The sequence below is a fragment of the Herpailurus yagouaroundi genome, unplaced genomic scaffold, assembly GCF_014898765.1.
Source record: "Herpailurus yagouaroundi ecotype Mexico unplaced genomic scaffold, PumYag 220, whole genome shotgun sequence".
NCBI classification, from domain to species: Eukaryota; Metazoa; Chordata; class Mammalia; order Carnivora; family Felidae; genus Herpailurus; species Herpailurus yagouaroundi.
This window is the reverse complement of record NW_024412451.1, coordinates 9,538,097-9,562,660: the sequence shown is the minus strand read 5'-3', so window position 1 is coordinate 9,562,660 and position 24,564 is coordinate 9,538,097. Positions and strand designations below refer to the sequence as shown.

The window sequence follows — 24,564 nt, the reverse complement described above, 5'->3', positions numbered from 1 at the left end:
ATATATTATTGGTATATAAAATATTATATATGATATGTGTAATTATCTTTAAGTTGTAAATATAACATTTAGGAAATCAAACGCATGATGTTAGCACATTTGTATTCATAAATCAGCACATATTCCCTATTGTAATTTTTTTTTAAGATTTTATTTGTCAAGTAATCTCTACACCCAACGTGGGGCTTGAACTCAAGACCTCAAGATCAAGAGTTTGCTGTACCAACTGAGCCAGCCGGGTGATCCTATTTCAAACATTTTTAAGTTTAAGAGACTTTGGCCTTTGAAAGGTAACAGACGAGCTTCAGCTATCCCTGTGAAACCAAAGAATGCACTCAAGCCACGATTCATTCTTTCTTTCTTTCTTTCTTTCTTTCTTTCTTTCTTTCTTTCTTTCTTCCTTTCTTTTTTGGCTGCATCTACAGAAAGGCAACTTTCTCTTTTTTTAAATATTCATTTATTTTTGAGGGGGGAGGAGGGGCAGAGAGGTGGGGGGCAGGGGGACAGAGGACCCCAAGCAGGCTCTGCACTGCCAGCAGAGAGCCCCAGGTGGGGCTCGAACTCACGAACCGTGAGATCATGACCTGAGCGGAAGTCACACGCCCACCCGACTGCGCCTCCCAGGAGCCCCCTCCAGCTGTGACTGTGGAGTTGAAATACACACCTGGTCTTCCCAAGGTGCGAGGCCGGTCCTTGGGCCTGAGCGCTGGAGCCCTGGACGTGGGTCTTGGTTCTCTGTAGCATCAGCTGGTGCTGTTCCGGTTCCTACCAGCTTTCTAGTGCACAGTGATGACAGCGTTCCCTGAGAACACAGCCACTGTCCCTACAACTCTCCCTGCCTCCTTCTGAGCCCTGGGGATGCGTGTCCCCACCGACCGTCTCCTGGAGCCCAGGGCGGCTCTTCTGTCGGGCACCTCCAAAGCCCCCTGCCTGTCCCTGCCCCCGTCCCAGAGCCCCGTGTGTCACACCGTTTCCAGGCACTAGAATCTGTCCAGCCCGCTGGGGCTGCCCTAACAAAGCACCACAGACCAGACCGGTGGCCTGAAGGACACTGTGTACTGTCTCCAGGTTCTGGAGGCGGGGAGTCCAGGGTCAGCGGGTCTCGGGGTTGTCTCCTTCTGAGGACCGTGAGGGAGAATCCGTTCCCGGCTCTCTCCTCGGTTCACAGGCAGCTGAGGGCCTCTGTGTCTTCCCTTGGCGCCTGTCTGCGTCCTCCCCTCCTTACAAGGACTCCAGTCATACTGGAGGAGAGTCCACCCCGATGACCTCGCTTTCACCTGGGTACCTCCGAACAGACCCTGAGATCCTGGGGGTCGGGATCCCAGCACAGGCGTCCAGACGTGGGATGCAGTTCAACCCACGATGTGTGTGCTCTAAGCTGCTGAGTTTTCTGGTCACTCTGTGGGTTTGTTGACATGTGACTTCGGGGCTGCTAAGTAGCAGGTTTCCGGAGAGCACAAGGGGTCACTCTTCGCCACCCCGGAACGCACAACCATATCCAAACAGACTCCAAATCAAAGCTCTGAAATTTCCAAACCTTTAATCCCAAACCAGACCACAGCGAGGCCAGACCCAGCGATTTCCCCTCCCCCTCCCCTGTTTCCCCAAGGTTCAAATTAGTTGGAAGATGCCTCTCTCACAAGTGAATACATCCAGATCTGGGAAATGAATCAGTCCAAGTCCGTCCTAAGACCCCCTGACCTCATCCCCCCCACCCTACTCCCCAGTTACCCCATCAGGTCCCCCTGCAAGCCTTCCCTGGGGACCCTCGTTTGTAAAAGGCCTCTCTCCATCGTACCCCAAGCATCCCAATTCGGCCACCGAGAAGAACATATTCACAGAGGGAAAACATGAGGCAGGAGAGGGAGGTGTGTGCAAACAACGTGTGCCCCACAGCAGGCAGAACACAGTTTCTCCAGGACAAGGGGAAAGACTTTGAGGGATAAGAAGAAAAGGAAGGAGTTAGAGAAGGCACAGTGCTGGCTCTAGGTGGCCCTGTGCCCCAGCTTGGGGCAGAGTGAGCCCCAGGGCCCCGGAGGCAAGGTGAGCAGGAGGAAGCAGCCACTGGCCAGCAGGAGGACCAGGCTGGCCCCCATCCCACAGCCCAGGGACCAGGAGTATTCGTAGGCCAGGGCTGGGGCTGGGGGAGGCTCAGGGCTGACTCTTTGCAGCAGGGCTTGGACAGAATGTCGGAACACCTCCAGGCTGACCAGGAGCAGCAGGCCTGTGGGGAGAGGACAGGCATGGCGCTCAGGCCCCCGGGGACCCCGACCTGGGTCTGAGCGTCTCCCCAGCACACCCCATCTCATGCTCGTTCAAACAGGAAACCTGGGGGGCCCTCAGCACCACCCCACCTAATTCCTTCGACAGCTACTTACTAAACACCAACCCTATAGCACGAGTCTGGAAGCTGGAGATAAAGAAGGAACACCACACCGACAGATGCAGAAGGGAGAGTGGTGGTCGCCAGAGGCCGAGGGGCTGGGGGAACAGGATGGGGGGTGGGGGCTGCTGTTGGACGGGGACAGAGTTGTGCTTGGGGAAACACGAAAGTGAAAAGGCTCTGGAGATGGATGGTGAACGTGCTTAGTGCCACAGAACTGAGCACAAAACAGCTGAAATGGTAAATTTTATCTTATGTGTGTTTTAGCGCTTTAAAAAAGAAAAATGTGGGGGTGCCTGGGTGGCTCGGTCGGGCGGCCGACTTGGGCTCAGGTCATGATCTCATGGTTTGTGGGTTCGAGCCCCGTGTCCGGCTCTGTGCTGACGGCTCGGAGCCTGGAGCTGCTTCAGATTCTGTGTCTCCCTCTCTCCCTCTGCCCCTTCCTTGCTCACGCTCTGTCTCTCTCTCTCAAAAATAAATAAACATTTAAAAAATTTAAAAAAAGGAAAAAGCAGGGGTGCCTGGGTGGCTTAATTGGTTGAGCATCCAACTCTTGATTTCAGCTCAGGTCATGATTCCAGCGTCATGGGATCGAGCCCTGTGTCAGGCTCCAAGCTGAGTGTGGAGCCTGCTTAAGATTCTCTCTCTCTCTCCGCCCCTCACTCCTGCTCTCTCTCTCTCTCTCTCTCAAAAAAAAAAAAAAAATCAAAGTCCAAAATCAAAAACACGAAAATCAATTAAAGACTACGTTAAAAAATTGTTTGAAAAAATAAAAGGGGCACCTGGCTGGTTTGGTGGGTAGAGAATGTGACTCTTGACCTCTGGGTCATGAGTTCAAGCCTCATGTTGGGCATGGAGTTTACTTTTAAAAAAGTAAGGCTTTTGGAAAGAGCGATAGTAAAATCTGGAATAGTTGAACTCACCATGGAAGCACAGAACAGAAGGTGGTTGCCAAGGGCTGGCGGGGGAGGGGAAAGGGGAACATGTGGGGCAAAGGTACAGAACTCAATTGCGCAAGACAAACGAGTTGTGGGGATTCCATGTGCAGCGGGGTGACTATAGTTAGCAATACTGTATCACGCATGTTACAAGACGAGAGCCTCGGTGTTCTCACCACACACACCAAGGTGGCCACGTGAGGTGATGCATGTTGTTAACTAGTTTAACTGTGGTGATCACTTCATGACGTGCATGTATATCAAAACCCCAAGTTGTACACCTTAAAGATCTACAATTTCTACTCACCATTCATACCCTAATAAAGCTCATCAACCATACCCCAATAAAGATGGTGAATCACGAAACAAAAGGAAAGGCAGTCAAGTTAAGTTGCAATGAAATTTGATTTAAAAAAAAAAAACATGACACAAAAACAGACTCTCAGATCAATGGAACAGAATAGAGAACCCAGAAATGGACCCACAAACGTATGGCCAACTAATCTTTGACAAAGCAGGAAAGAATATCCAATGGGATAGAGACAGTCTCTTCAGCAAGTGGTGCTGGGAAAATTGGACAGCGACATGCAGAAAAATGAACAGGGACCACTTTCTTACACCCTACACAAAAATAAACTCAAAATGGATGAAAGACCTAAATGTAAGACAGGAAGCCATCAAAATCCTCCGGAGAAAGGAGGCTAAAACCTCTGTGATCTTGGCCGCAGCAACTTCTTACTCAACACGTCTCCGGAGGCAAGGGAAACAAAAGCAAAAAGGAACTACTGGGACCTCGTCAAAATAAAAAGCTTCTGCACAGCGAAGGAAACAATCAGCAAAACTGAAAGGCAACCGACAGAATGGGAGAAGATATTTGAAAATGACATATTAGATAAAGGGTTAGTATCCAAAATCTATAGAGAACTTACCAAAGTCCACACCCAAAAAACAAATAATCCAGGGAAGAAATGGGCAAAAGACATGAATAGACACTTCTCCAAAGAAGACATCCAGATGGCCAACTGACACATGAAAAAATGCTCAACGTCACTCATCATCAGGGAAATACAGATCAAAACCACAATGAGATACCACCTTGTACCTGTCAGAATGGCTAACATGAACAACTCAGGCAACAACAGATGTTGGCAAGGACGGGGAGAAAGAGGACCTCTTTTGCACTGCTGGTGGGAATGCAAACTGGTGCAGGCACTCTGGAAAACAGTATGGAGGTTCCTCAAAAAACTAAAAATAGAACTACCCTATGACCCAGCAATTGCACTACTAGGCATTTATCCACGGGATACAGATGTGCTGTTTCGAAGGGACACATGCACCCCCATATTTATGGCAGCGCTATCAACAATAGCCAAAGTATGGAAAGAGCCCAAATGTCCATTGATGGATGAATGGATAAAGAAGATGTAGTATATATATATATACAATGGATTATTACTGGGCAATCAAAAATAATGAAATATTGCCATTTATAACTATGTGGATGGAACTGGAGGGTATTATGCTAAGCAAAATTAGTCAGAGAAAGACAAATATATGACTTCACTCATATGAGGACTTTAAGACACAGAACAGAGGAACATAAAGGAAGTGAAACAAAAATAATATAAAAACAGGGAGGGGGACAAAACATAAGAGACTCTTAAATATGGAGAACAGAGAGTTACTGGAGGGGGTGTGTGGGGGGAGATGGCTAAGTGGGTAAGGGGCATTAAGGAATCTACTCCAGAAATCATTGTTGCACTATACGCTAACTTGGATGTAAATTAAAAACAACAACAACAACAACAAGAAAAGAAGAAAGTACAAGACAGAGACCCTAACCTCATGGAGTTTGTATCTTAGATGGAGGGGACAGGTGGTAAACAAATACACCAAGGCTTGCAAAACTCAAATGCCTGCAGGAGGCAATGAGAAAGCAGAAGTCAACAACGCCGGGGCGGGCGGGGGCGGGGGGGGGGGGGGGGAGACAAAGAGTCCAAAACTCAGCTTCAGCCAACTGCAACCCTTCAGAAATGGGGACTTAAATTGCCAGATCTTCTGAGTTTTTAAGATTAGCTGGAATTTTGTAAATGATTACTATTTTTTATGGGAATTTGCCCAACCTTGAAACATTGGCTCAGAGAAACGTTATGCCCTGCCCGCCAAAGTCCATTTGTGGGTCATCGCTGGCCACAGGCTGCCAGGTTGTAACGTCCAAAGTAAACACATGAGAAGACGAGATAATTTCAGAGAGTGATGTGTGCCGGGAAAGATAGAACAGGGTGATGGGAAGGCGAGTGACATCCAGGAACAGAGCTGGAGATGATGTCTCCGTTTGAGATGATGTCACCAGGAAAAGCCATTTGAGCTAAGACTTGGAGGATGAACAGAAGCCAGGTTCTGGAGGAAGCACAAAACTAAGTGATGGCCGGTGCAAGAGGAAGGAATGGCTTGTGCAAAGGCCCGGTGGTAGGATGAGTACAGTGTGTCTGGGGGAGAGAAAGAAGGTCAGTGTGGCTGGAGAAAAGACAGTGGGGAGGGGAGAGTGGTGGGGAATAGACGTGCAGAGGTGGGCAGGGGTCAGATCTTGTAGGACCATCTGATGGCCCATGAGTCATGGGTCCTAGCTACCCCCTCTCTCAGACCCTGGACTCTTCTCCCCCCCCCCCACTCCCTGGTACTTCGTTCCCCCCATGGTTTTTGTTTTTGTTTTTGTTTTTTAATGTTTATTTATCATTGAGAGACAGAGAGAGACAGAGCATGAGCAAGGGAGGGGCAGAGAGAGGAGGAGACACAGAATCCGAAGCAGGCTCCAGGCTCTGAGCTGTCAGCACAGAGCCCGACGCAGGGCTCGAACTCACAAACCGCGAGATCATGACCTGAGCCAAAGTCAGACGCTCAACTGACTGAGCCACCCAGGCGCCCCCCCCCCCAGGGTTTTTAATCGGGGTCCTGGAGAATGCAGCCAGGAGTCTGTGATCTGTGGGTCAGTAGCTCCCCTCTGAGGCCTCCTTGGCCCCACGCAGCTCAGCTTAGGGACCCAGAGGTGGAAGAATATTCAGACAAGACACTCTCCAGTCCCCTTTATTCCTATGCAAATTCATGCCTCATTGATTCATTCAACACATCTTAATTGAGCCCCCATTATAAAATATATAAACAAGGCTAACAGGGGTACCTGGGTGGCTCAGTCAGTTGAGCGTCCGACTTCGGCTCAGGTCAGGAACTCGCAGTCTGTGAGTTCAAGCCTCCTGTCGGGCTCTGTGCTGACAGCTCAGAGCCTGGAGCCTGCTTCGGATTCTGTGTCTCCCTCTCTCTCTGCCCCTCCCCCGCTCACACTCTGTTTCTCTCTGTCTTTCAAAAATAGATAAATATCAAAAAAAAAAAAAAAAAGACTAACAAAGGCCTTGTCCTCTTGGAGCTCCATCCCAGAAGGAGAATTAGACAATAATAGGGCAAATGTATTGCTGTGGACTGAATTGTGCCTCCAAAAGTTCAGGTGTTGGAGTCCTGACCCCCTAGTTTCTTGAAATGTGACTATATTTGAAGATAGAATTTTTTTAAGTTTTTTGTTTGTTTGTTTGTTTTGAGAGAGAGTGTGAGGGGGGAGGGACAGAGAGAACAGGAGACAGAGAATCCCAAGCAGGCTCCCACATTCACAGATGCAGGGGGCTTTAACTCAGGAACTGTGAGATCACAACCTGAGCCAAAACCAAGAGTCGTCGGACACTTAACCAACTGCCACCCAGGCGCCCCGAAGACAGAGTCTTTAAAGCAATAATTAAACAGACATGAGGCCACTAGGGTCTTAATCCAATATGGAGGGCAATATGGTGGTGTCCCCACAAGAAGAGGAGAGGAGAACACAGATACACAGATTGAGGACACGGGGAGAAGACAGCCGTCTACAAGCCAAGGAGAGGCCTTGGAGGAGACCGACTCTGCCCATGTCTGGGTCTCAGACCTCCAGCCTCCAGATCCATGAGACAACACATTTCTGTTCTTTAACCCTCCCGGGGTTGTGGTACTTTGTTATGGCAGCCCGAGCAATGGAATACACACACAGGTATATAATTTCAGGGAGTGATCAATTCCATGATAGAAGAAAAGGGGGCAAGGTAGGGACACGGCAGGCAATGGGCCTCCTAGGTGGTCAATGAGATCAGAGACTTAAATGACAGGAAGGGATGAGACATGGGATGATCTAGTGGAGGCTGAGGGGATAGCAGTGCAAAATGCTCTGAGGGGGAGATGAGATTGAAGTGTCTGAGGAACAGCAAAGAAGCCAATGAAACCAGGACAGAGGGAGCAGGTGGTAAGAGACGAAGTCCCACAGAGCCAGGAGCCAGGCCACATAAGACCTGGGAGCCACATTATTCTAGTGGTAGTAATTGATTGTGAACGTATTGGCTTTTGAATTAGGTAGGAACCACAGTAGGATTTATGGTTTAAAACTACAACTAACCCCAAAGCAAAGGGCAGGTAGGATTTGGCCATGGGCTGTAGTCAGTAGACTCTTAGCCTTGGCTTTGTGACAAGAATCTAACCAAACACTCTCTCATCTCATCTCTTCCCACTAGACCTCATGAGGTACGTATTATTATCCCCACTTTACAGAGGGGAAGATTAAAGCCTGGAGAGGTAGAGCTCAGGTTTGATTAAAGCCAGGTCTACTCCATAGCTTCTTCTCTTAGACACGTCTCTGTACTTCCTCCCTGACCAAGCCTGACATGCCTTGTATGACCTAGAAGGGCCTACGTGATCTGGCCCCTGCCTCCTTGTTTGTGCTCATCTCCCCAGCTCTTCCCACCCTAAAATAGTGGGGAGTACAACGTCTTTCAGTCTGTATGTTTTATTGTAGAGAGAGAGAGCCGGGGAGGGGCTGAGGGAGAAGAGAGTGAATCTGAAACAGGCTCTATGCTTGGCACGGAGCCAGATGTGGGGCTTGATCCCACAACTCTGGGATCATGACCTGAGCTGAAACCAAGAGTCAGTCACTCAACCGACTGAGCCACCCAGGCGCCCCTCTTTCAGTCTACAAATGCACCAAATTCTTTCAAACCTGGAGACCTTTATGCTGCTTGGAATAATTTTCTGCTTACCCTTCTCTGAGTACTGCCTTACACATCCCTACTATTGCTATTACTATCACTATTACTATTTATTACTATTACTATTACTCTTTATTACCATTACTCTTTATTACTATCACGATTACTATTTATTACTATTACTATTACTATTTATTACTATCACTATTACAATCACTATTTATTACTATTACTGTTACTCTTTATTACCATTACTATTTATTACTATTACTATTACTCTTTATTACCATTACTATTGCTATTACTATTTATTACTATTACTCTTTATTACCATTACTATTTATTACTATCACTATTACTACTTATTACTATTACTATTTATTACTATTACTCTTTATTACCATTACTATTTATTACTATCACTATTACTATTTATTACTATTGCTATTTATTACTATTACTATTTATTACTATTACTGTTGCTCTTTATTACCATTACTATTGCTATTTACTGCTATTGCTATTGCTATTGCTAATGCTATTACTATTACTATTACTATTACTATCACTATTACTATTGCTATTTATTACTATTACTATTTATTACCATTACTATTTATTACTATCACTATTACTATTTATTACTATCACTATTACTATCACTATTTATTACTATTACTGTTACTCTTTATTACCATTACTATTTATTACTATTACTGTTACTCTTTATTACCATTACTATTGCTATTACTAATTACTATTACTATTACTCTTTATTACCATTACTATTTATTACTATCACTATTACTATTTATTACTATCACTTTTGCTATTTATTACTATTACTATTTATTACTATTACTGTTACTCTTTATTACCATTACTATTGCTATTTACTACTATTGCTATTGCTATTGCTATTGCTATTACTATCACTGCTATTGCACTTCTGAGAAGCCCTCCTTAAGCACTGCCACTCAAGTCTATATCAGATCTCCCTGTTACAGATTTTCCTCCACACTCTTTCATTTTCATTTGTAGCATTTATCACAGCTGGTAATTATTAGCATATATTAATTTATATTAGTATTGTCTATTTGTCCCATGGCTAGCTCCCTCGCTATCATAAATCCATGAGAGCAGGAAACTTGTCTGTCTTGTATCTCTAAAACATGAACAATACCTGATGTATATATTTCATGGAGAGAAACAATATAATCTGAACATGTCCCTTTATTTAAGGAGATCTTGAAAATTCAATCTGTCCAGGGCCTGATACCAAATATAGCCAAAATACTTACAGCATCAAATCCACCCCCTCGCTCTCACTTGCTTGTACAGTTTGCAGAAAAATTTCATGCCTGAGACTTCCATAAAACACTTTTATATCCTCACTTTCATGGCACCCCCTGGAATAACACGAGTATGAGTTCAATAACCAAATTCCTACCATGCTATAAATTCTACAAAAACAGGGATCATCTTAATATTATTCATCATTCTATCCCCAGTGGTATCAAGCACAGCATTGAGCACCTACTGGATATAAAAAAAATACTTGTTGAATGATTGGATGGATGAATAGAGGGAAAACAGGTAAAAGAGAAAGGAGAATGGAAAAGGAAGAAGGGAATGGGAGGAAATTAATGAATCAATGGATGGATGGATGGATGGATGGATGGACGGACGGATGGATAGATGGGATGAATGGATGGATGGATGGACAGACGGATAGATAGACAGAAAACAGATAAAAGAGAAAGGAGAATGGAAAAGGAAGAAGGAAGTGGGAGGAATTTAATGAATCAATGGATGGATGGATGGATGGATGGATGGATAGATGGGATGAATGGATGGATGGACGGACGGACAGATGGATAGACAGAAAACAGATAAAAGAGAAAGAAGAATGGAAAAGGAAGAAGGAAGTGGGAGGAAATTAATGAATCAATGGATGGATGGATGGATGGATGGATGGACGGATGGATAGATAGATGGGATGAATGGATGGATGGACAGACGGATGGATGAATAGACAGAAAACAGATAAAAGAGAAAGGATAATGGAAAAGGAAGAAGGGAGTGGGAGGAAATAAATGAATCAATGGATGGATGGATGGATGGATGGACGGACGGATGAATAGATGGACGGACAGATGGATAGATGGAATGAAAGGATGGATGGATGGACAGACGGGGATAGATGGGATGAATGGATGGATAGATGGATACTTGACAAATGGATACTTGGGTGACTGACTTCATGGATATGTGGGAACTTGAGCTCAGAGATAAAAGATTTGCCCAAGATCACACAACTTGTCAGAAGTTAGACACCAACCTAGATGTTTGGATTCCCTGTTGATTTCCTGGTCCATCTTTGACCCCAGTGTTCTCCTCACTCTCCATGCTCCAGCCACACTGGCTTTCTTTCAAGACCTTAAATTCACCAAACTCTGTCTAGCTTGGTTACTCAGGGAGGCCCTCACTAACTCTCTGCTTTAAATCAGGTGCTCTCATTATGCACTCTCATAGAAATCTACTTTTCTTTTTCTTTTATAGCACCTAGAAGTTTGTAATTGTGGGATGATTTGTGTTATTTCGGTGTCCTTAACCAGTAATCTCCCTAAGGGAAGGCACCTTTCTGTCCTGTACATTCTGATAATATTACATATACAAAAACGTACAAAAGTGTGTAATATGTCTGTGTGTGTATCAATGAATAAAATGAGTAAATGAAAGAAAGGAAAGGAGATGATTGAATTTTCCCCTTTATTTAGGAAGATCTCTAAGGGAAGAAAATAATAAAAATTGATCATTATTATTTTCCATTCATATGTTCATGTTCGTGAAGACTTATAATTTCTCCCTTATCTTGTACTAGAGTCTACCCCACTTGTTAGTTAAGGTTACCATGTACATTTGTGAAAGATTTTGCCTGCTTTATGCTCTGACCTTCATTCTGTTCCTCAAACTTGTCAAATCGCTATTCTATCACCATCACCACCATCAGTACACCATCATCTCTACCGTTACCACCATTTTAACTATCATCCTCATCACCACCATCACCACCAACATCACCAACATCACATCATCCCTACCATCACCACCATCATTGTCGCCACCACCACCACAATAGACAACATCATCAATATAGTCACCACTACTGTCACCACCACACTTTGGATGAGTCCTATTCACCCTTCAATTACCAGCTTAAATATCACTTTCTCTGAGTTCCTCTGATACACCCTCACTGCAGTGTCTACCCCTAATACGCTTTATCATAACTTTCATCACAATTATAGTTGCATTATTATATGTGTAATTACTGGTTACTGTCTATCTCTGCTAGGCTCTGTGAGGGGCAGACTGTATCTGTCTTGTTAGTCATATATACCCAGCCCTTAGCACAGTGCATGGAACATAGTAAGTGCTCAGTAAATTCACAGAGGATGAACAAATGAAGCTTATATAATTAGTGACCTTTCTATCTACCTTAGCAAACATCTGATCCAATGAGCACTACATTGACAAGATGTAGAATTTTTTTTTGACCATCAGCTCCAAGAATGCAACATTCATTGAAGACCTAAGTTCCAAAGCTAAAAGAGTATTTGAAGACTTTCCAATTCCCAGCCAATAATAGCACTTAGAACTCTCACATTGAGCCTACTACAGTCCTGGTGCTTCCCAGCATGCAACAGTGCTTAGAGTTGTCCTCCAACTTCCCAGCATGCATCAGTGCTTGGAGATGTCCTCTAACCTCCCAGCAAGCAACAGTGCCTGGAGATGGCCTCCAACTTCCCAGCATGTAACAGCAATTGAAGACCTCTGGGTTCAAATTGGAGACCCCTCTGGGGACAGCAGGGCTTAGAATTTTCCATTCTTTGAGACCTCTATAACCCTTAAGCTTCCTCCAATCCCCATGGTACAACTGTGTTTGTGGACTCTACCTCCAAGCAGGCAACAATTCTCGGAAACCCTTGGTCCAAATTTAAAATAGTGTTTGGAGACCCTTTAATCTCTAGGCAACAATAAAGCTTGGAATTCTTCCATTTAAAAAAAAAAATTTTAACATTTATTTATTTTTGAGACAGAGAGAGACAGAGCATGAGCGGGGGAGGGGCAGAGAGAGAGGGAGACACAGAATCGGAAGCAGGCTCCAGGCTCTGAGCCATCAGCCCAGAGCCTGATGCGGGGCTCGAACTCACAGACCGCGAGATCGTGACCTGAGCTGAAGTCGGACGCTTAACCGACTGAGCCACCCAGGCGCCCCAGAATTCTTCCATTTTTGAGACTACTACAGCCGGTGGGTTTCCCTCAACTCTCAGCATGCAACAGTGCCCTGGAGATTCAAACTCCCAGCATGCAACAGTGCTTGGACACTCTACCTCCCTGCATACAACATTACCTAGAGTTCCAAACTCCCACCATGCAACAGTGCTTGGACACCCTACCTCCTAGCATGCAAGAGCTCTTGGAGATCCAACCTCCCAACATGCAATTCCCTCAGTCTCCAGGCTCCCAGCCCTCACCTGAGAGGCCAAAGCAGATGGCTCCGACTCGGAGTAGGAACTCTGCACCTTTGCTGAGCACCATGATGATACAGAGGCACCCCAGGGCCATGAGTGCCAAGCCTACCACTGCTATCACGGCAGCTGCCAGATTCACCTCTGCAAGGAGAGTAAAGGGAAGAAGTAGAGAACATGGGAGGAAGTGGGAAGGACTCCCCTATAGAGACCCAAAACCAGGAAGACGGAAGATTCAGAACTAGAGAATTTTCAAGTACATCGTTCAGTCCAATATTTTACTTACACTGTTGAAGGAACTAAGACACGGAGAGGCTCAGTGATTTGCCTGAGGCCACAAAGCAAAGAGGAGACAGGGTCAGGATTAGAAAGAAATGGGAACTACCAATTATTCCTTGGGATCTGGTCACTGTTTGTTTACAGGTGAGGAAACTGAGGCAGTGAGCATGTGGGTGACAACAGAGAAGGTAGTTTGTTACAGTGAAATGATCCAAGTCTGAGTTCTGTACAGCCACTGCCTTGCTGGAAGGTTATAATAATGTCACCAAACTTCTCTGAACCCCAGTTTCCTCCTCTAGAAAATCAGGATCAAAATCCCTATTTGACTGGCCTGTTGTGCGGATTAGAATTAGTTTATAAAAAGTACCCAGTGAAGTGCTTAGCACACAGGAGCTGTGCTATACACGTGCACTGTGATTATTCACTATCCCAGAGAAGCACAGTGGCTTGTCCAAACTCACTTAGCACAAAGACAAGACAGAAAGGAGCAGGGAGGGTGGAACCACTGTTGACTGAGGGCCTACTATGTGCCAGGCATCACACTGTACGTTTCAGCTGTATCATCTCATTAAACCCTTACAGAGGCTGGATAGGAGTCATGACATGACCACAATCTCTTTACTGGTGTGGATGGACACTGAGGTACTGGGGTGACGGAGAGGCTGTGGTTATAGCAGAAAGGGTAAAACCTGTGCTGACAGCAGAGAACCTGCTGCAGGACTCGAACTCGTGAACTGTGAGATCATGACCTGAGACAAAACCATGAGTCAGACGCTTAAACGACTGAGCCACCCAGGCTCCCAAGAAAGGGTATAGCCTTTTTTTCTTTTAATGCTTACTTGTTTTTGAGGGAGAGAGAGGGAGAGACAGAGCACGAGTGGGGGCAGGGCAGAAAGAGAGGGAGACACAGAATCCGAAGCAGACTCCAGGCTCCGAGCTGTCAGCGCAGAGCCTGACGCAGGGCTCAATCCTACAACCCTGGGATCGTGACCTGAGCCAAAATCAAGAGTTGGACGCTCAACCGACTGAGCCCCCCAGGTGCCCCAAATTGAAACGAAATTTTAAAAACTTAGTCTCTGCATCACACCAGCCACATGCGCCCAGCAGCCACATGGGGCTAGTGGCTACCACATCGGTCAGCACAGGTACCAAGTATTTCCATCTCACGGAAGATTCTACAGGAGAGCATTGCTTTGGAGTCAGGATTATTTGGGATGATTCTGCCTCTGCCCCTTCTGGAAAAAGTAAATGTAACCATTTTCTAGACTACCGTTTTTTCATCCACAAGATGAAGCCACCGCCCTGCAGCGTCATGGCAAGGACTGGAGTTCTTATCAATGAAACACTCAGCACTCTGCTTAGCATGTGGCAGGTGGACATCTTTAAGAAAGTCCCAGAAAGGGGCTGTGGCTGCCCCAAAGTCACACAGCTCATGACAAAGGTGGAGCTGGGGTAGGAGCATCAGGCACAGGGCTCTGGAGAACCTCTTTCCCCCAAAGATGGGACCTCCCCTATCCCCTCCTGCCACCCCAGGGCAAAGCAGAGAGGAAGACCATGCTATCCGCGTACCCCTCCCGCCACCCCACCACCCCACCACAGGGTGGTTCTCACCTTTCTTTGTAGTTCTCTGGAAGATGTGTGCATTTTCCCCCGTGGTAAAGAATTTAAAATAGGTGCAGTTTGCTTCTGTGGGAGCAGGAGAGAAAAAGAGAGGTGATGATACAGACATTGCTGGCGTAAGCTCAGGGCTGGGCATTTAACAGAGGTCCCAGCAGCCTAAAAGTAGGATATCAGCATCCCTGATATACACAGGAGAGAATGATGCTCAGAGAAACAAAACCCGCCTGCCATCATCCAGCTATACAGGAGCTGGGATTCCAGTCTGGAGCCTAGAGGTCCAGATCTGTGGCCTTGTGAAGGCTGTTGACCTCTCCGCAGCCTCTGAATCTTTCTCTATAAAATGAGATACTAGGGGGCGCCTGGGTGGCTCACCTGGTTGAGCGTCCGACTTCGGCTCAGGTCACGATCTCACGGTCCGTGAGTTCGAGCCCCGCGTCAGGCTCTGTGCTGACCGCTCAGAGCCTGGAGCCTGTTTCAGATTCTGTGTCTCCCTCTCTCTCTGACCCTCCCCCGTTCATGCTCTGTCTCTCTCTGTCTCAAAAATAAATAAACGTTTAAGAAAAAGTTTTAAATGAGATAATAGTCTCTTTCCTGGCTTCATCAGATGGGTTTGTTAAGGGGTCAAGTGGGATTAGAAACGGATGATCACTTTATTCAACAAAGGACACCAAGATAGAGGGAACAGAAGGCTAAAAGACTCAGAGGAGATTCTCATCCCAGAGAGGGTTCCTAACTAGAACACACAAAGAACACCTGGAGACCAGCAAGAAAAGAGAGGAAACCCAATTGATAAATGGGCAAAGGACAGGAATAGTCAATTCACAGAAGAAGAAGTCTGAATGACTCACAAGTATATGAAGAGATGCTTCACCTCACCAGGGATCACAGAAATGCAACTTAAATCAGCAGGGAGAGGGCACTTTAGATCAATTAGATTGGCAAATATTAAAAGGATAATATCAAGCACTGGAAGAATAAGAGGAAACAGCTGGGGACCAGAAACTGGCACTAATGTCTTTCTGGAAAGCACTCTGACATCCTTTATGAAACGAGGTACGTTTATACCCTATAACCCAACAATTTCGTTTCTGGGTCTACATCCAGAGAAACACTACAGGCAGGAACATATGTGTGGATGATTGTAGCAGCACTGTTTGTAAGAACAGGGAGTCGGAATCAACCTAAGTGCCCATCTCAGGGGGATCAAGAAAATGGGGCAGATGCCCTCTGTGCAAATCTCTGCACCATGCAGTAGCCATGAACTACAAGAGCAGAAAGCAAAGTGGGGAGATCCGAGAAAGAGCGTTGAGCAAATAGATCGATAAATAAGTAAATCACAAATGGGGACAATCCACAGCGCAATATCATTTATGTAAATTAAAACACGTACAGATGTAAAATAACACTGTATAGTTTCCAACTTAAAATATATACTGATGGGGCGCCTGGGTGGCGCAGTCGGTTAAGCGTCCGACTTCAGCCAGGTCACTATCTCACGGTCCGTGAGTTCGAGCCCCGCGTCAGGCTCTGGGCTGATGGCTCGGAGCCTGGAGCCTGCTTCCGATTCTGTGTCTCCCTCTCTCTCTGCCCCTCCCCTGCTTGCACTCTGTCTCTCTCTCTCTCCCCCTCTCAAAAATAAATAAATACAGGGGCACCTGGGTAGCTCAGTTGGTTGGGCGTCCAACTTTGGTTCAGGTTATGATCTCGCGGTCTGTGAGTTCGAGCCCCGCATCAGGCTCTGGGCTGACGGCTCGGAGCCTGGAGCCTGTTTCCGATTCTGTGTCTCCCTCTCTCTCTGCCCCTCCCCCGTTCATGCTCTGTCTCTCTCTGTCCCAAAAATAAATAAAAAACGTTGAAAAAAAATTAAAAAGAAATAAAATAAATAAAATATATACTGATGGATACATATCAAACACGTTAAAGAGATAGAAAGAAATTGGGGGGGGGAATAATACTGTAAAATAAAGCAAGAGAAGGCTGGCGATGATTTTGTGATGTAAATGAAAGGGTAAAGTTTGCCCATCTTTGAGGTCCCAGATAAACCCAAACTTAAAAAAAAAAAAAAAAAAAAGGCTGGGGCGCTCTCTAAACTGCATTTGAGGGGCGCCTGGGTGGCTCAGTCGGTTAAGCGTCTGACTTCGGCTCAGGTCATGATCTCACGGTCCGTGAGTTCGAGCCCCGTGTCGGGCTCTGTGCTGACAGCTCATAGCCTAGAGCCCGTTTCAGATTCTGTGTCTCCCTCTCTCTCTCTGCCCCTCCCTCGTTCATGCTCTGCCTCTCTCTGTCTCAAAAATAAATAAATGTTAAAAAATTTAAAAAAATATATAAACTGCATTTGAAAGCTGGAACTTCCCACAAAATTCCTCTAGTCCCATGTTCTCATGCTACGGATGGGGAAACCAAGGCACAGGAAGGGGGAGGAAGAAAGGGTAGACAATGAGAGGGGGACAAGAAGACGAGCCAGGCGGGCTAGAGAAGCAGAAAGGAACCTTCCAGTTCAAAGAAAGATGTAGAGGGACAAGAAATAAAGTCCTGAGTCAGGTGAGGCAGTGGGACACCGCACCGGCCCTCTGAGGGAAGGAGAAGGGCAGGATGTGTTCTATCAGGAGCATCGGGACGGGAGTCCTTACCCCGCAGCATCAGCAATCCTGCAGCAACAAGGAGGAAAGGATACCTCTTGCAGCAGGGCTGAGGATGCTGCTGAGATGGCAGCAGTCAGTGGGGGACACATGGTCTTCATCCATGAGGGAAGCGTGAAGTCCCATCTAGAGAGTAAGAAGGTGTGGTCCATCTTTCTGAGAGAGCGTGGGGTGTCTGGCCTCCCATCATGGCTACCGGTGATTCAGGACATCTTGTCTCAGACTCCAGATGGCATATCCCATTTGGAAAAGAGTAGGGTGGGCCACACACACCCTCCCCCCACTTGTAGCCAAGGGAATTAAGGGTGTCCTTTGATGGACAGGGCAATGTGTGGGATATTTCTGAGATAACAGAAGTTGTGGACTTTTGGACGGTCCCCTCTGGAGGGTCAGGACTGTGGGATGATGAGACGGTCCTGTGAGGAGGTTGAAGTCCTTTCTGACCAACAGGGGGGACATCAAAGGATATGAGGAGTCCTGCCTTATGGAGTGGGGTTGGGGGGGCATCCCTTATAGGGCAGCGAGGACCTTTGGGGCATCTTTACGGACTCCTGGGATGCGATATAGTGCAATTGTGAAGAACCGGGACAGCCAGGTTCAAATCCCATATGACTAGCCTGGTGCATAGATGGAACCACTTCCATTCCTTACTCCTCATGTTTGGTTTCTCTAAAATGAGGATGATGGTAACTATTCATAAGGTTGCTAGGAGGATATGAGGATTAACGAGTTAATGCACATGACGTACTTCAAACAGAGCCTGGGTGCTACGTAAGCATCGAAGCATATTACATAAGCATATTATTGCCAGGGCACCCCATTTTGCAAAAGTTTGGGAACTTCCTGCTTGAGGCTGTGAGGGGCAAAAAAGTAGCCCATCTGCAGCAGTGAGGTGTTGAATCTGGACGCTGAGTGCGTGGGTACCTCACATGACGAGGGGTGGGGGTCTCCCACTCTGCTATCAAGCATTTGGGATGTCCTATTTGGGACCCTATGGGTGGAAGATAGCATGTGTGGATAAGTGAGGGGGGAAATCCCATTGGAGCCCAGAGGGATAGGAGATCTTCTGTGGGAGGCACTGAGGTTATAGGACACTGTTTGGAGATCTCACATGGGTGATCAAGCCTGGGACACCCTACATGGACCGTGAGGGGTGTCAGATAGTTTCCTTGGGTCAGTACGTGTGGTGCAAGAGCCCATTCCCGTTCCCAGGGGGTATAGGATGTCCCAATGGTGCACGTAAACGGCATGGCATGTCCTGTCCGGGAGAGCGAGGGGTATGGGATAGCTGTGTGGCATTGCCACGGATGAAAGGCCATTCTGCGGGACCGTGTGGGGTGTGGGGTGTCTGGAAGAGAAAATAAAAAGGGCTGGAGGGTCAGGTCTGGGCATCTGCAGGTGACAGGACCAGGAAATGGAAAAGCACATCTCCCAGAAGCACGAGGTCTCCCCGGGGCGGGGGGGGGGGGGGGGGCGGGGGATGTTCGGTGAGAGCTGTGTTTGGCAATATCGGCCGTGGGGGTCCGGCACAGATTTCATTTTGGGGTTGGCATTAAGGTGATCTGTCTCCCCGGGGCCCACGGGATAGGAGTGCGGCCTGTCTCCAATGTGGGAAAAGCAAGCTGACCCCGGGAGCCCAAACTCTCTCTCTCTCTAGGGGCACAGGCTGGTCTAAGGGTTTGGGCGAGTTTTAGGGTACAGGCTAGTCTGGGGGTACAGGATGTAGCTGCGGACAGACTGCTGGGGAGGGGGGTGGACAGGATGGCCGGTACACAGACTAGTCTGCAAGTACAGACTTTCTCTCCCACCCCCCCCCCCCCAGCCCCCAACTACCGCCCCCCAGCACACACAGTTGGTGCCTGGAGCAAAGGTTACTCGGGGAGCACAGGTTGGTGTAGGCTTGGGCTGCTCTCTCCTTGGGGCTCGCGTTTCCCTGACTCCGCCCACTCTCGCTGTCTCTGGGAACAATCCCCGGCCCGGGGGCGTGGCCTCTCACCTCCGGGCAGCTCCGCGGGGCCACAGGTGTCTCTGCCCGCGGGCACGTCCGCCTGCCACAGTCGCTTGGTGCACATCTTCCAGAGCCCCAGGTGGACAGCGTCGCACACCGCGCTGCCATTGGCCTTGTAGGTGTTGAGCTCCACCCAGAACTCGGTGCCCACGGCCAGCACGGCCAGCGTGGCGCCCACCGCGCTCAGCAGGAGTCCCAGCTTGATCTTTCCCTCCCGCTCCGGCGTCAGCCGGGACTGGTGCTGCCCGAGAGCCCGCCGCCGGCCTGCCGCCTCCCGCCGCCGCCGGTCCTCCTCTTGCATGAAAAAGTTGGACCACATCATCATCCTCGGGGCCGTAGCCGAGCAGGTGCAAAGGAGGCAGAGTCCCGAGGGTGGCCCGGGGCGGGGGGGGGGGGGGGGGGGCGGTTGGAACAAGTGGGGTGCTGAAGGAAGCGAGGGGCTCACTTTCCACTGGATTCTGAGAAAGGAAGGTCGGGATCTTCCCCTGGAATCTCCAGTGGGGGAGAGGAGGTCGCCTCTGGAGCTTGGAAGACAACAAAATAGATCTTCTGGCCCAGGAACCCTCTAAGTTCAGGGGAGGCCCCAGGGAGCCCACAGAAACTCCGGGAGGAGGGTGGGACCAAGAAGAAAAGCAAGGTACCCCCAAGGCCCAGAGCTCGAAGCTGGGTATCCAGGAGGGGCGCCTGAGGGCCCGGGAGAAAGGAGAACTGGGTACTAGCTGAGCCTCTGAGGGGCTGCTCTGGGTCCCCACTGGGAGCAATCTCCAGGAAACTGGGTGTCCTGGGGGACGGGCTCTGAGCACCCCACTAAGGCTCAGAGATTGGGGTACCCAGGGAGGGTTGCCGAGGCCCTCTATGTATTGGAGAGGAGATGCCTCCTGGTTTCTCTGGGGCTCAGGGAGAAGTTGGGTCCCCACTGGGGTTCAGAACAGGTCAGAACTCCTTCTGGGTCTCAGAGAGGCAGTAGGACGCTCCTCCCCAACATTCACAGAAGGGGGCTGTAGACTGCCGGCTGGGCTTCAGAGAAGGGGCGGGCGGCCTGCTGGAAACCAGGAGAAGGGAGTGGGTGTCTCCCCGGCCATTCGGGGAAGAGAGGTCGGAGAAAGTCTCCCTGGGTCTCAGACAGGGGACTGCTGGCTCAGAGACATAATGGGGTCCGGAGAAGGGGGCTGGGGGACGCCCCCGGGGCTCAGGAGGGGGGCCTGGGGTCCCAATCCGGGTCAGGAGGAGGGGCTGTGGTCCCCCGCAGCGGCTCAGGAAACAGGGACGCAATCCCACCCCCCCTCCCCGGGGTTCAAAGGACCACGGGGACACGGAAGGGACTCGGCGTCCCTTCGGGATCACTCGGCTCCCCCTCCCCCGGGCTCCCAGGGCCGGCGGGGCCGGGACCGCTCCAGGCTCAGCTCCAGGCCCGCCGCCCCCCTCAGGCCTCCCGCCCCGGGCTCCCGGGCAGGGCCCCGTCTCGCTCTCCTGCCTCCGCGCCGCGCCGGCCCCAGCTCCGCGCCGCCTCCCAGCCGGCCTGTCCTGCACGCCACCGCCTGCTCGGCCCGGACGCGCCGCTGCGCTCCCTCCGGCCTCGGCCCCAGCCACCCAGCCACCCACCCCCTCGCCCTCCCGGGCTATTTCAGGCTCGACCCGTAAATAACACCCGCACCTGTCGCCCAGCGCCTGTTGCCATAGGGACCCCGGGTATTTTAAGGGGACGCGGGGGGAGGCGGGAGGCTGTCCCGGGAGGAGGGCCTAGGGGCGGGGTCCTGGCCCGGCTGGAGCCTGGGGGGACTTTTACCCCCTTAAGGGGCAAGCGTGTGAGCCGCGGGTCCCATCTCCAGGGTGGCCGGAGAGGGAGCGGGCCTGGCTGGGAATCTTAATTGCTGTGTCTGAGGGAGGAGGGGCTGGGGGGCTGGACTCCTGGGCCTGAGGGAGGAGGGGCTGGAGGCCAGGACTCCTGGGTCCGAGGGAGGAGAGGTTGGGCGCAGGACTCCTGGGTCCGAGGGAGGAGGGGCTGGGGGCCTGGACTCCTGGGTCCGAGAGAGGTGGGGGCAGGACTCCAGGATCTGAGGGAAGAGGGGCTGGGGGTCAGGACTCCTGGGTTTGAGGGAGGAAGGGCTGGGGGTCAGGACTGCTGGGTCTGAGGGAGGAGGGGCTGGGGGTCTGGACTCCTGGGTCTGAGGGAGGAGGGGGCTGGGGTCTGGACCCCTGGGGCTGAGGTCTGGACTCCTGGGTCTGAGGGAGGAGGGGCTGGGGCTGGACTCCTGAGTCTGAGGGAGGAGGGGCTGGGGGCCAGGACACCTGGGCCTGAAGGAGGATGGGGCTGGGGGCCAGGACTCCTGGGTCTGAGGGAGGAGCCTGAACCCCTGGGGCAGAAGGCTGGGTCCCAGCTCCCTGGATCTTGATGGATAAAGCTGATATGGTGCTGGTTGTCTTCAACTCCCCAGAAGTGAAAAGGGCTGGGTGTCAGAGGCACTGGAACCAGAGCCACAGTCCTCATCATTGAGTTTATTAGACAGGGCACCCCCGGGGGACCTTCCATGCAGTTTCAGGTCCCCCAGGGGCCAGGACGGGGACAGCCATGTGGAATGGCAGCAGGGCCTGATCTTCACCCCATCACCCCCTCCCTCAGCCCTTCTGCGCACAGGCCAGGTGGGACCCACCTTTCACCAACTCCTTGGTCTGTGGCTGGTTGCTCTGGTGCACCCTGGCCCTATCTGTCCACCCTGCTCTGGACGCTCACAGTGCCCTGTGCTGCTTGTATTGGAGCATGAGTCACTCTGGTGTGATTGTGTGTGTCTGTGTCTGGCTCTCCCACCGGGCTGGGGCAGGGGCGGGGTACAGGAGGAACCCAGCTCCGTGTCCTCAACACCGCCCAGCCCAGGGCTGGGTGCACAGAGGCCTCAGATGTGCATTAGGTGATTGGATGAGTGGATGGACAGATGCAGGGAGGAATGGATGGATGGAGGGATGGAGGGAGCGATGGATGGATGGATAGAAGGGTGGATGCATGGAAGGAGGGAGGGAGGGAGGGAGGGAGGGATGGATGGATGAAGTGAGATGGTGACACACAGGCATATCCTCCCAAGCTGTGCCCCATCAGGTAACAACTCCCTCTGCCTTCTCATTGGCCCGGCCACCTGTCTCCTGACCTGCAACTCGGAGATGACGCTGCCCGGCACCTGGAAGGCCCAGAAGTCCTTAACTGAGTCCCACCTGCTCCTTGCTTCCCCTCACTGGGTTTCCCCGGGCCTTGACAGGGCCGAGAGGGGAACCAGAGCATTCTGAGCAGACACAGCCGGTGAGGCATGTCTGTCTGTCCTGCCTGAATCCATCTTGCCCTCCTGGCCCACCTCCCACCATCCTGCATCTTGCGTGCTCTAACAGTTCTTATTTCAGAGTGTATTTTTCTGTTTTCCATCCCCTTGCCCTCTTTTCCCAGAAAGGGTATGAACTTTCTTTGGTATAAAAGCTCTTATTGTTTTCATGCCAAGAAGATGGGCTTCTCCCCGCCCCACACACACTGCCACCAAGCAGAGCTCCGGTCCCTACCACTGCACTGAGATGACCTCTTACCAGGTCAGACCTAGCAGTCCCCTTCTTGGCCCAGTTCTCAGCACGTCTGGCCACTTCCTCCTGGCCTCCGCCTACCTCATCGTCACCCCTTGTGGCTCCCTTTGCTACATCCTCTTCTTCCCTGTTGCAGATGTCCCTGAGGCACTAGCCAGGGTCACTTCTCTGTCCACCTTCTCCCCCTGGGTCACCTCGTCCAGCCCCATGGCTTTCAATATCTCCTATATGCTGACGTTTCCAAAACTTATATTTCTAGCCATGGCCTCTCCCCCAGGCCTGCATATCCAACTGGTTACCGGATACCCAGACTTGGGTTTCTAGCAGGCATCTCCAACTTGACAGGTCCAAAGAAGGACGCTTGGTCCCTACCACCCAAATTCTGATTCCTTGCCCCCGGGGGAGGGGGGGGGGCCCTTCTAGGCAACAAACAACAGCATCATGTAATCTGCGCAAGCCCAATTAAGAGTTCCTCTTTCTGGGGCGCCTGGGTGACTCAGTCAGTTAAGCGTCCACTCTTGGGTTCAGCTCAGGTCATGATGTCACAGCTCGTGAGTTCGAGCCCCTCATTGAGCTCCGCACTGACAGTGCGGAGCTGCTTGGGATTCTCTCTCTTTCTCTCTCTCTCTCTCTCTGCCCCTCCCCTGCTTGCTCTATGTCTCAAAATAAATAAACTTAAAAAAAAACAAAGAGAGTCCCTCTTTCTGTCAGTCTGACTTCTCATTCCTTCTTCGTCCTGCTACATTCGTATCCCTCCCCACCACTGTGGGCTCTACCTGCAAAATCCGGGCCCCATTCCTCCGTTTCTCTCTGTCCTCACTGACGCCACTTCGGTCCAGGCCATCGTCAGCCTCAGCTGGACAAGGACAACGGTCCCTAACTCCTTGTTTCCACGTTTCATTCCTAAATCTATTCTCAGCACAACCATGCCGTTCTGTTCTGTTGTTGTTGTTGTTGTTAAAAATAAAAGTATGATGTCATGCATGTGCTCAAAACCCTCTGAAGGCCTCCCGTGAAGTGTAGAATAAATGCAGATTTCTTCGCTGGACTACTAGACCCTACATGCTGGGCGCCCAGCCTGCGCTCTGACCTCACCCGGATTTACTCAACCCTGTTAATCTGCCTGCCGGGGGGGGGGGCGGCGGGGGGCTCCTCCCAAACCTGTACCCCCCCACCTGAGCTTCTGTGCTGCCTTTGGTGACCCAAATGCTTGTCCCGTCCCGTCCCGTATCTGTCCAAACGTAGGGCTCCCCAGGAGAGCCAGACCTTGAGTGCCCACCAGCACATTCCTTAGGCCTAGCCTGGGTCTAGAACAGGTTGGTGCTCAATAAATACTTCTTGAATCCTGAAGACAAAACCAAAGACATGGGTCATTCCCGTCCTGTCCGCTGTGCAAGCTTCCAAGTCTCCACGCTTCCTTCTGGGCATGTCTCTGGATACTTCTCTGTAGGTCCACCTCCCCATCTCTGTGTGGTTTTGTGTGTCTGAGACATCTCTCCTCTCCAGGTCACCCTCAGTGTCTTCAGCTTTCCCTCATCCTGCCTTCCTCCCCC

General features: G+C 49.9%; 1 protein-coding gene across 1 annotated transcript; it reads right to left on the bottom strand.

Annotated features, from left to right (window-relative positions):
- Nucleotides 1-1,514: 1,514 nt before the first annotated feature.
- On the bottom strand, nt 1,515-21,049 carry CACNG6 (calcium voltage-gated channel auxiliary subunit gamma 6). Its single transcript, XM_040457867.1, has 4 exons — nt 19,442-21,049; nt 14,798-14,872; nt 12,914-13,051; nt 1,515-2,224 (listed from the first exon to the last, which is right to left on the bottom strand). The coding sequence occupies exons 1-4, from the start codon at nt 19,776-19,778 to the stop codon at nt 1,986-1,988; spliced, it is 789 nt and encodes a 262-aa protein (XP_040313801.1). The 5' UTR covers nt 19,779-21,049; the 3' UTR covers nt 1,515-1,985.
- Nucleotides 21,050-24,564: the final 3,515 nt, after the last annotated feature.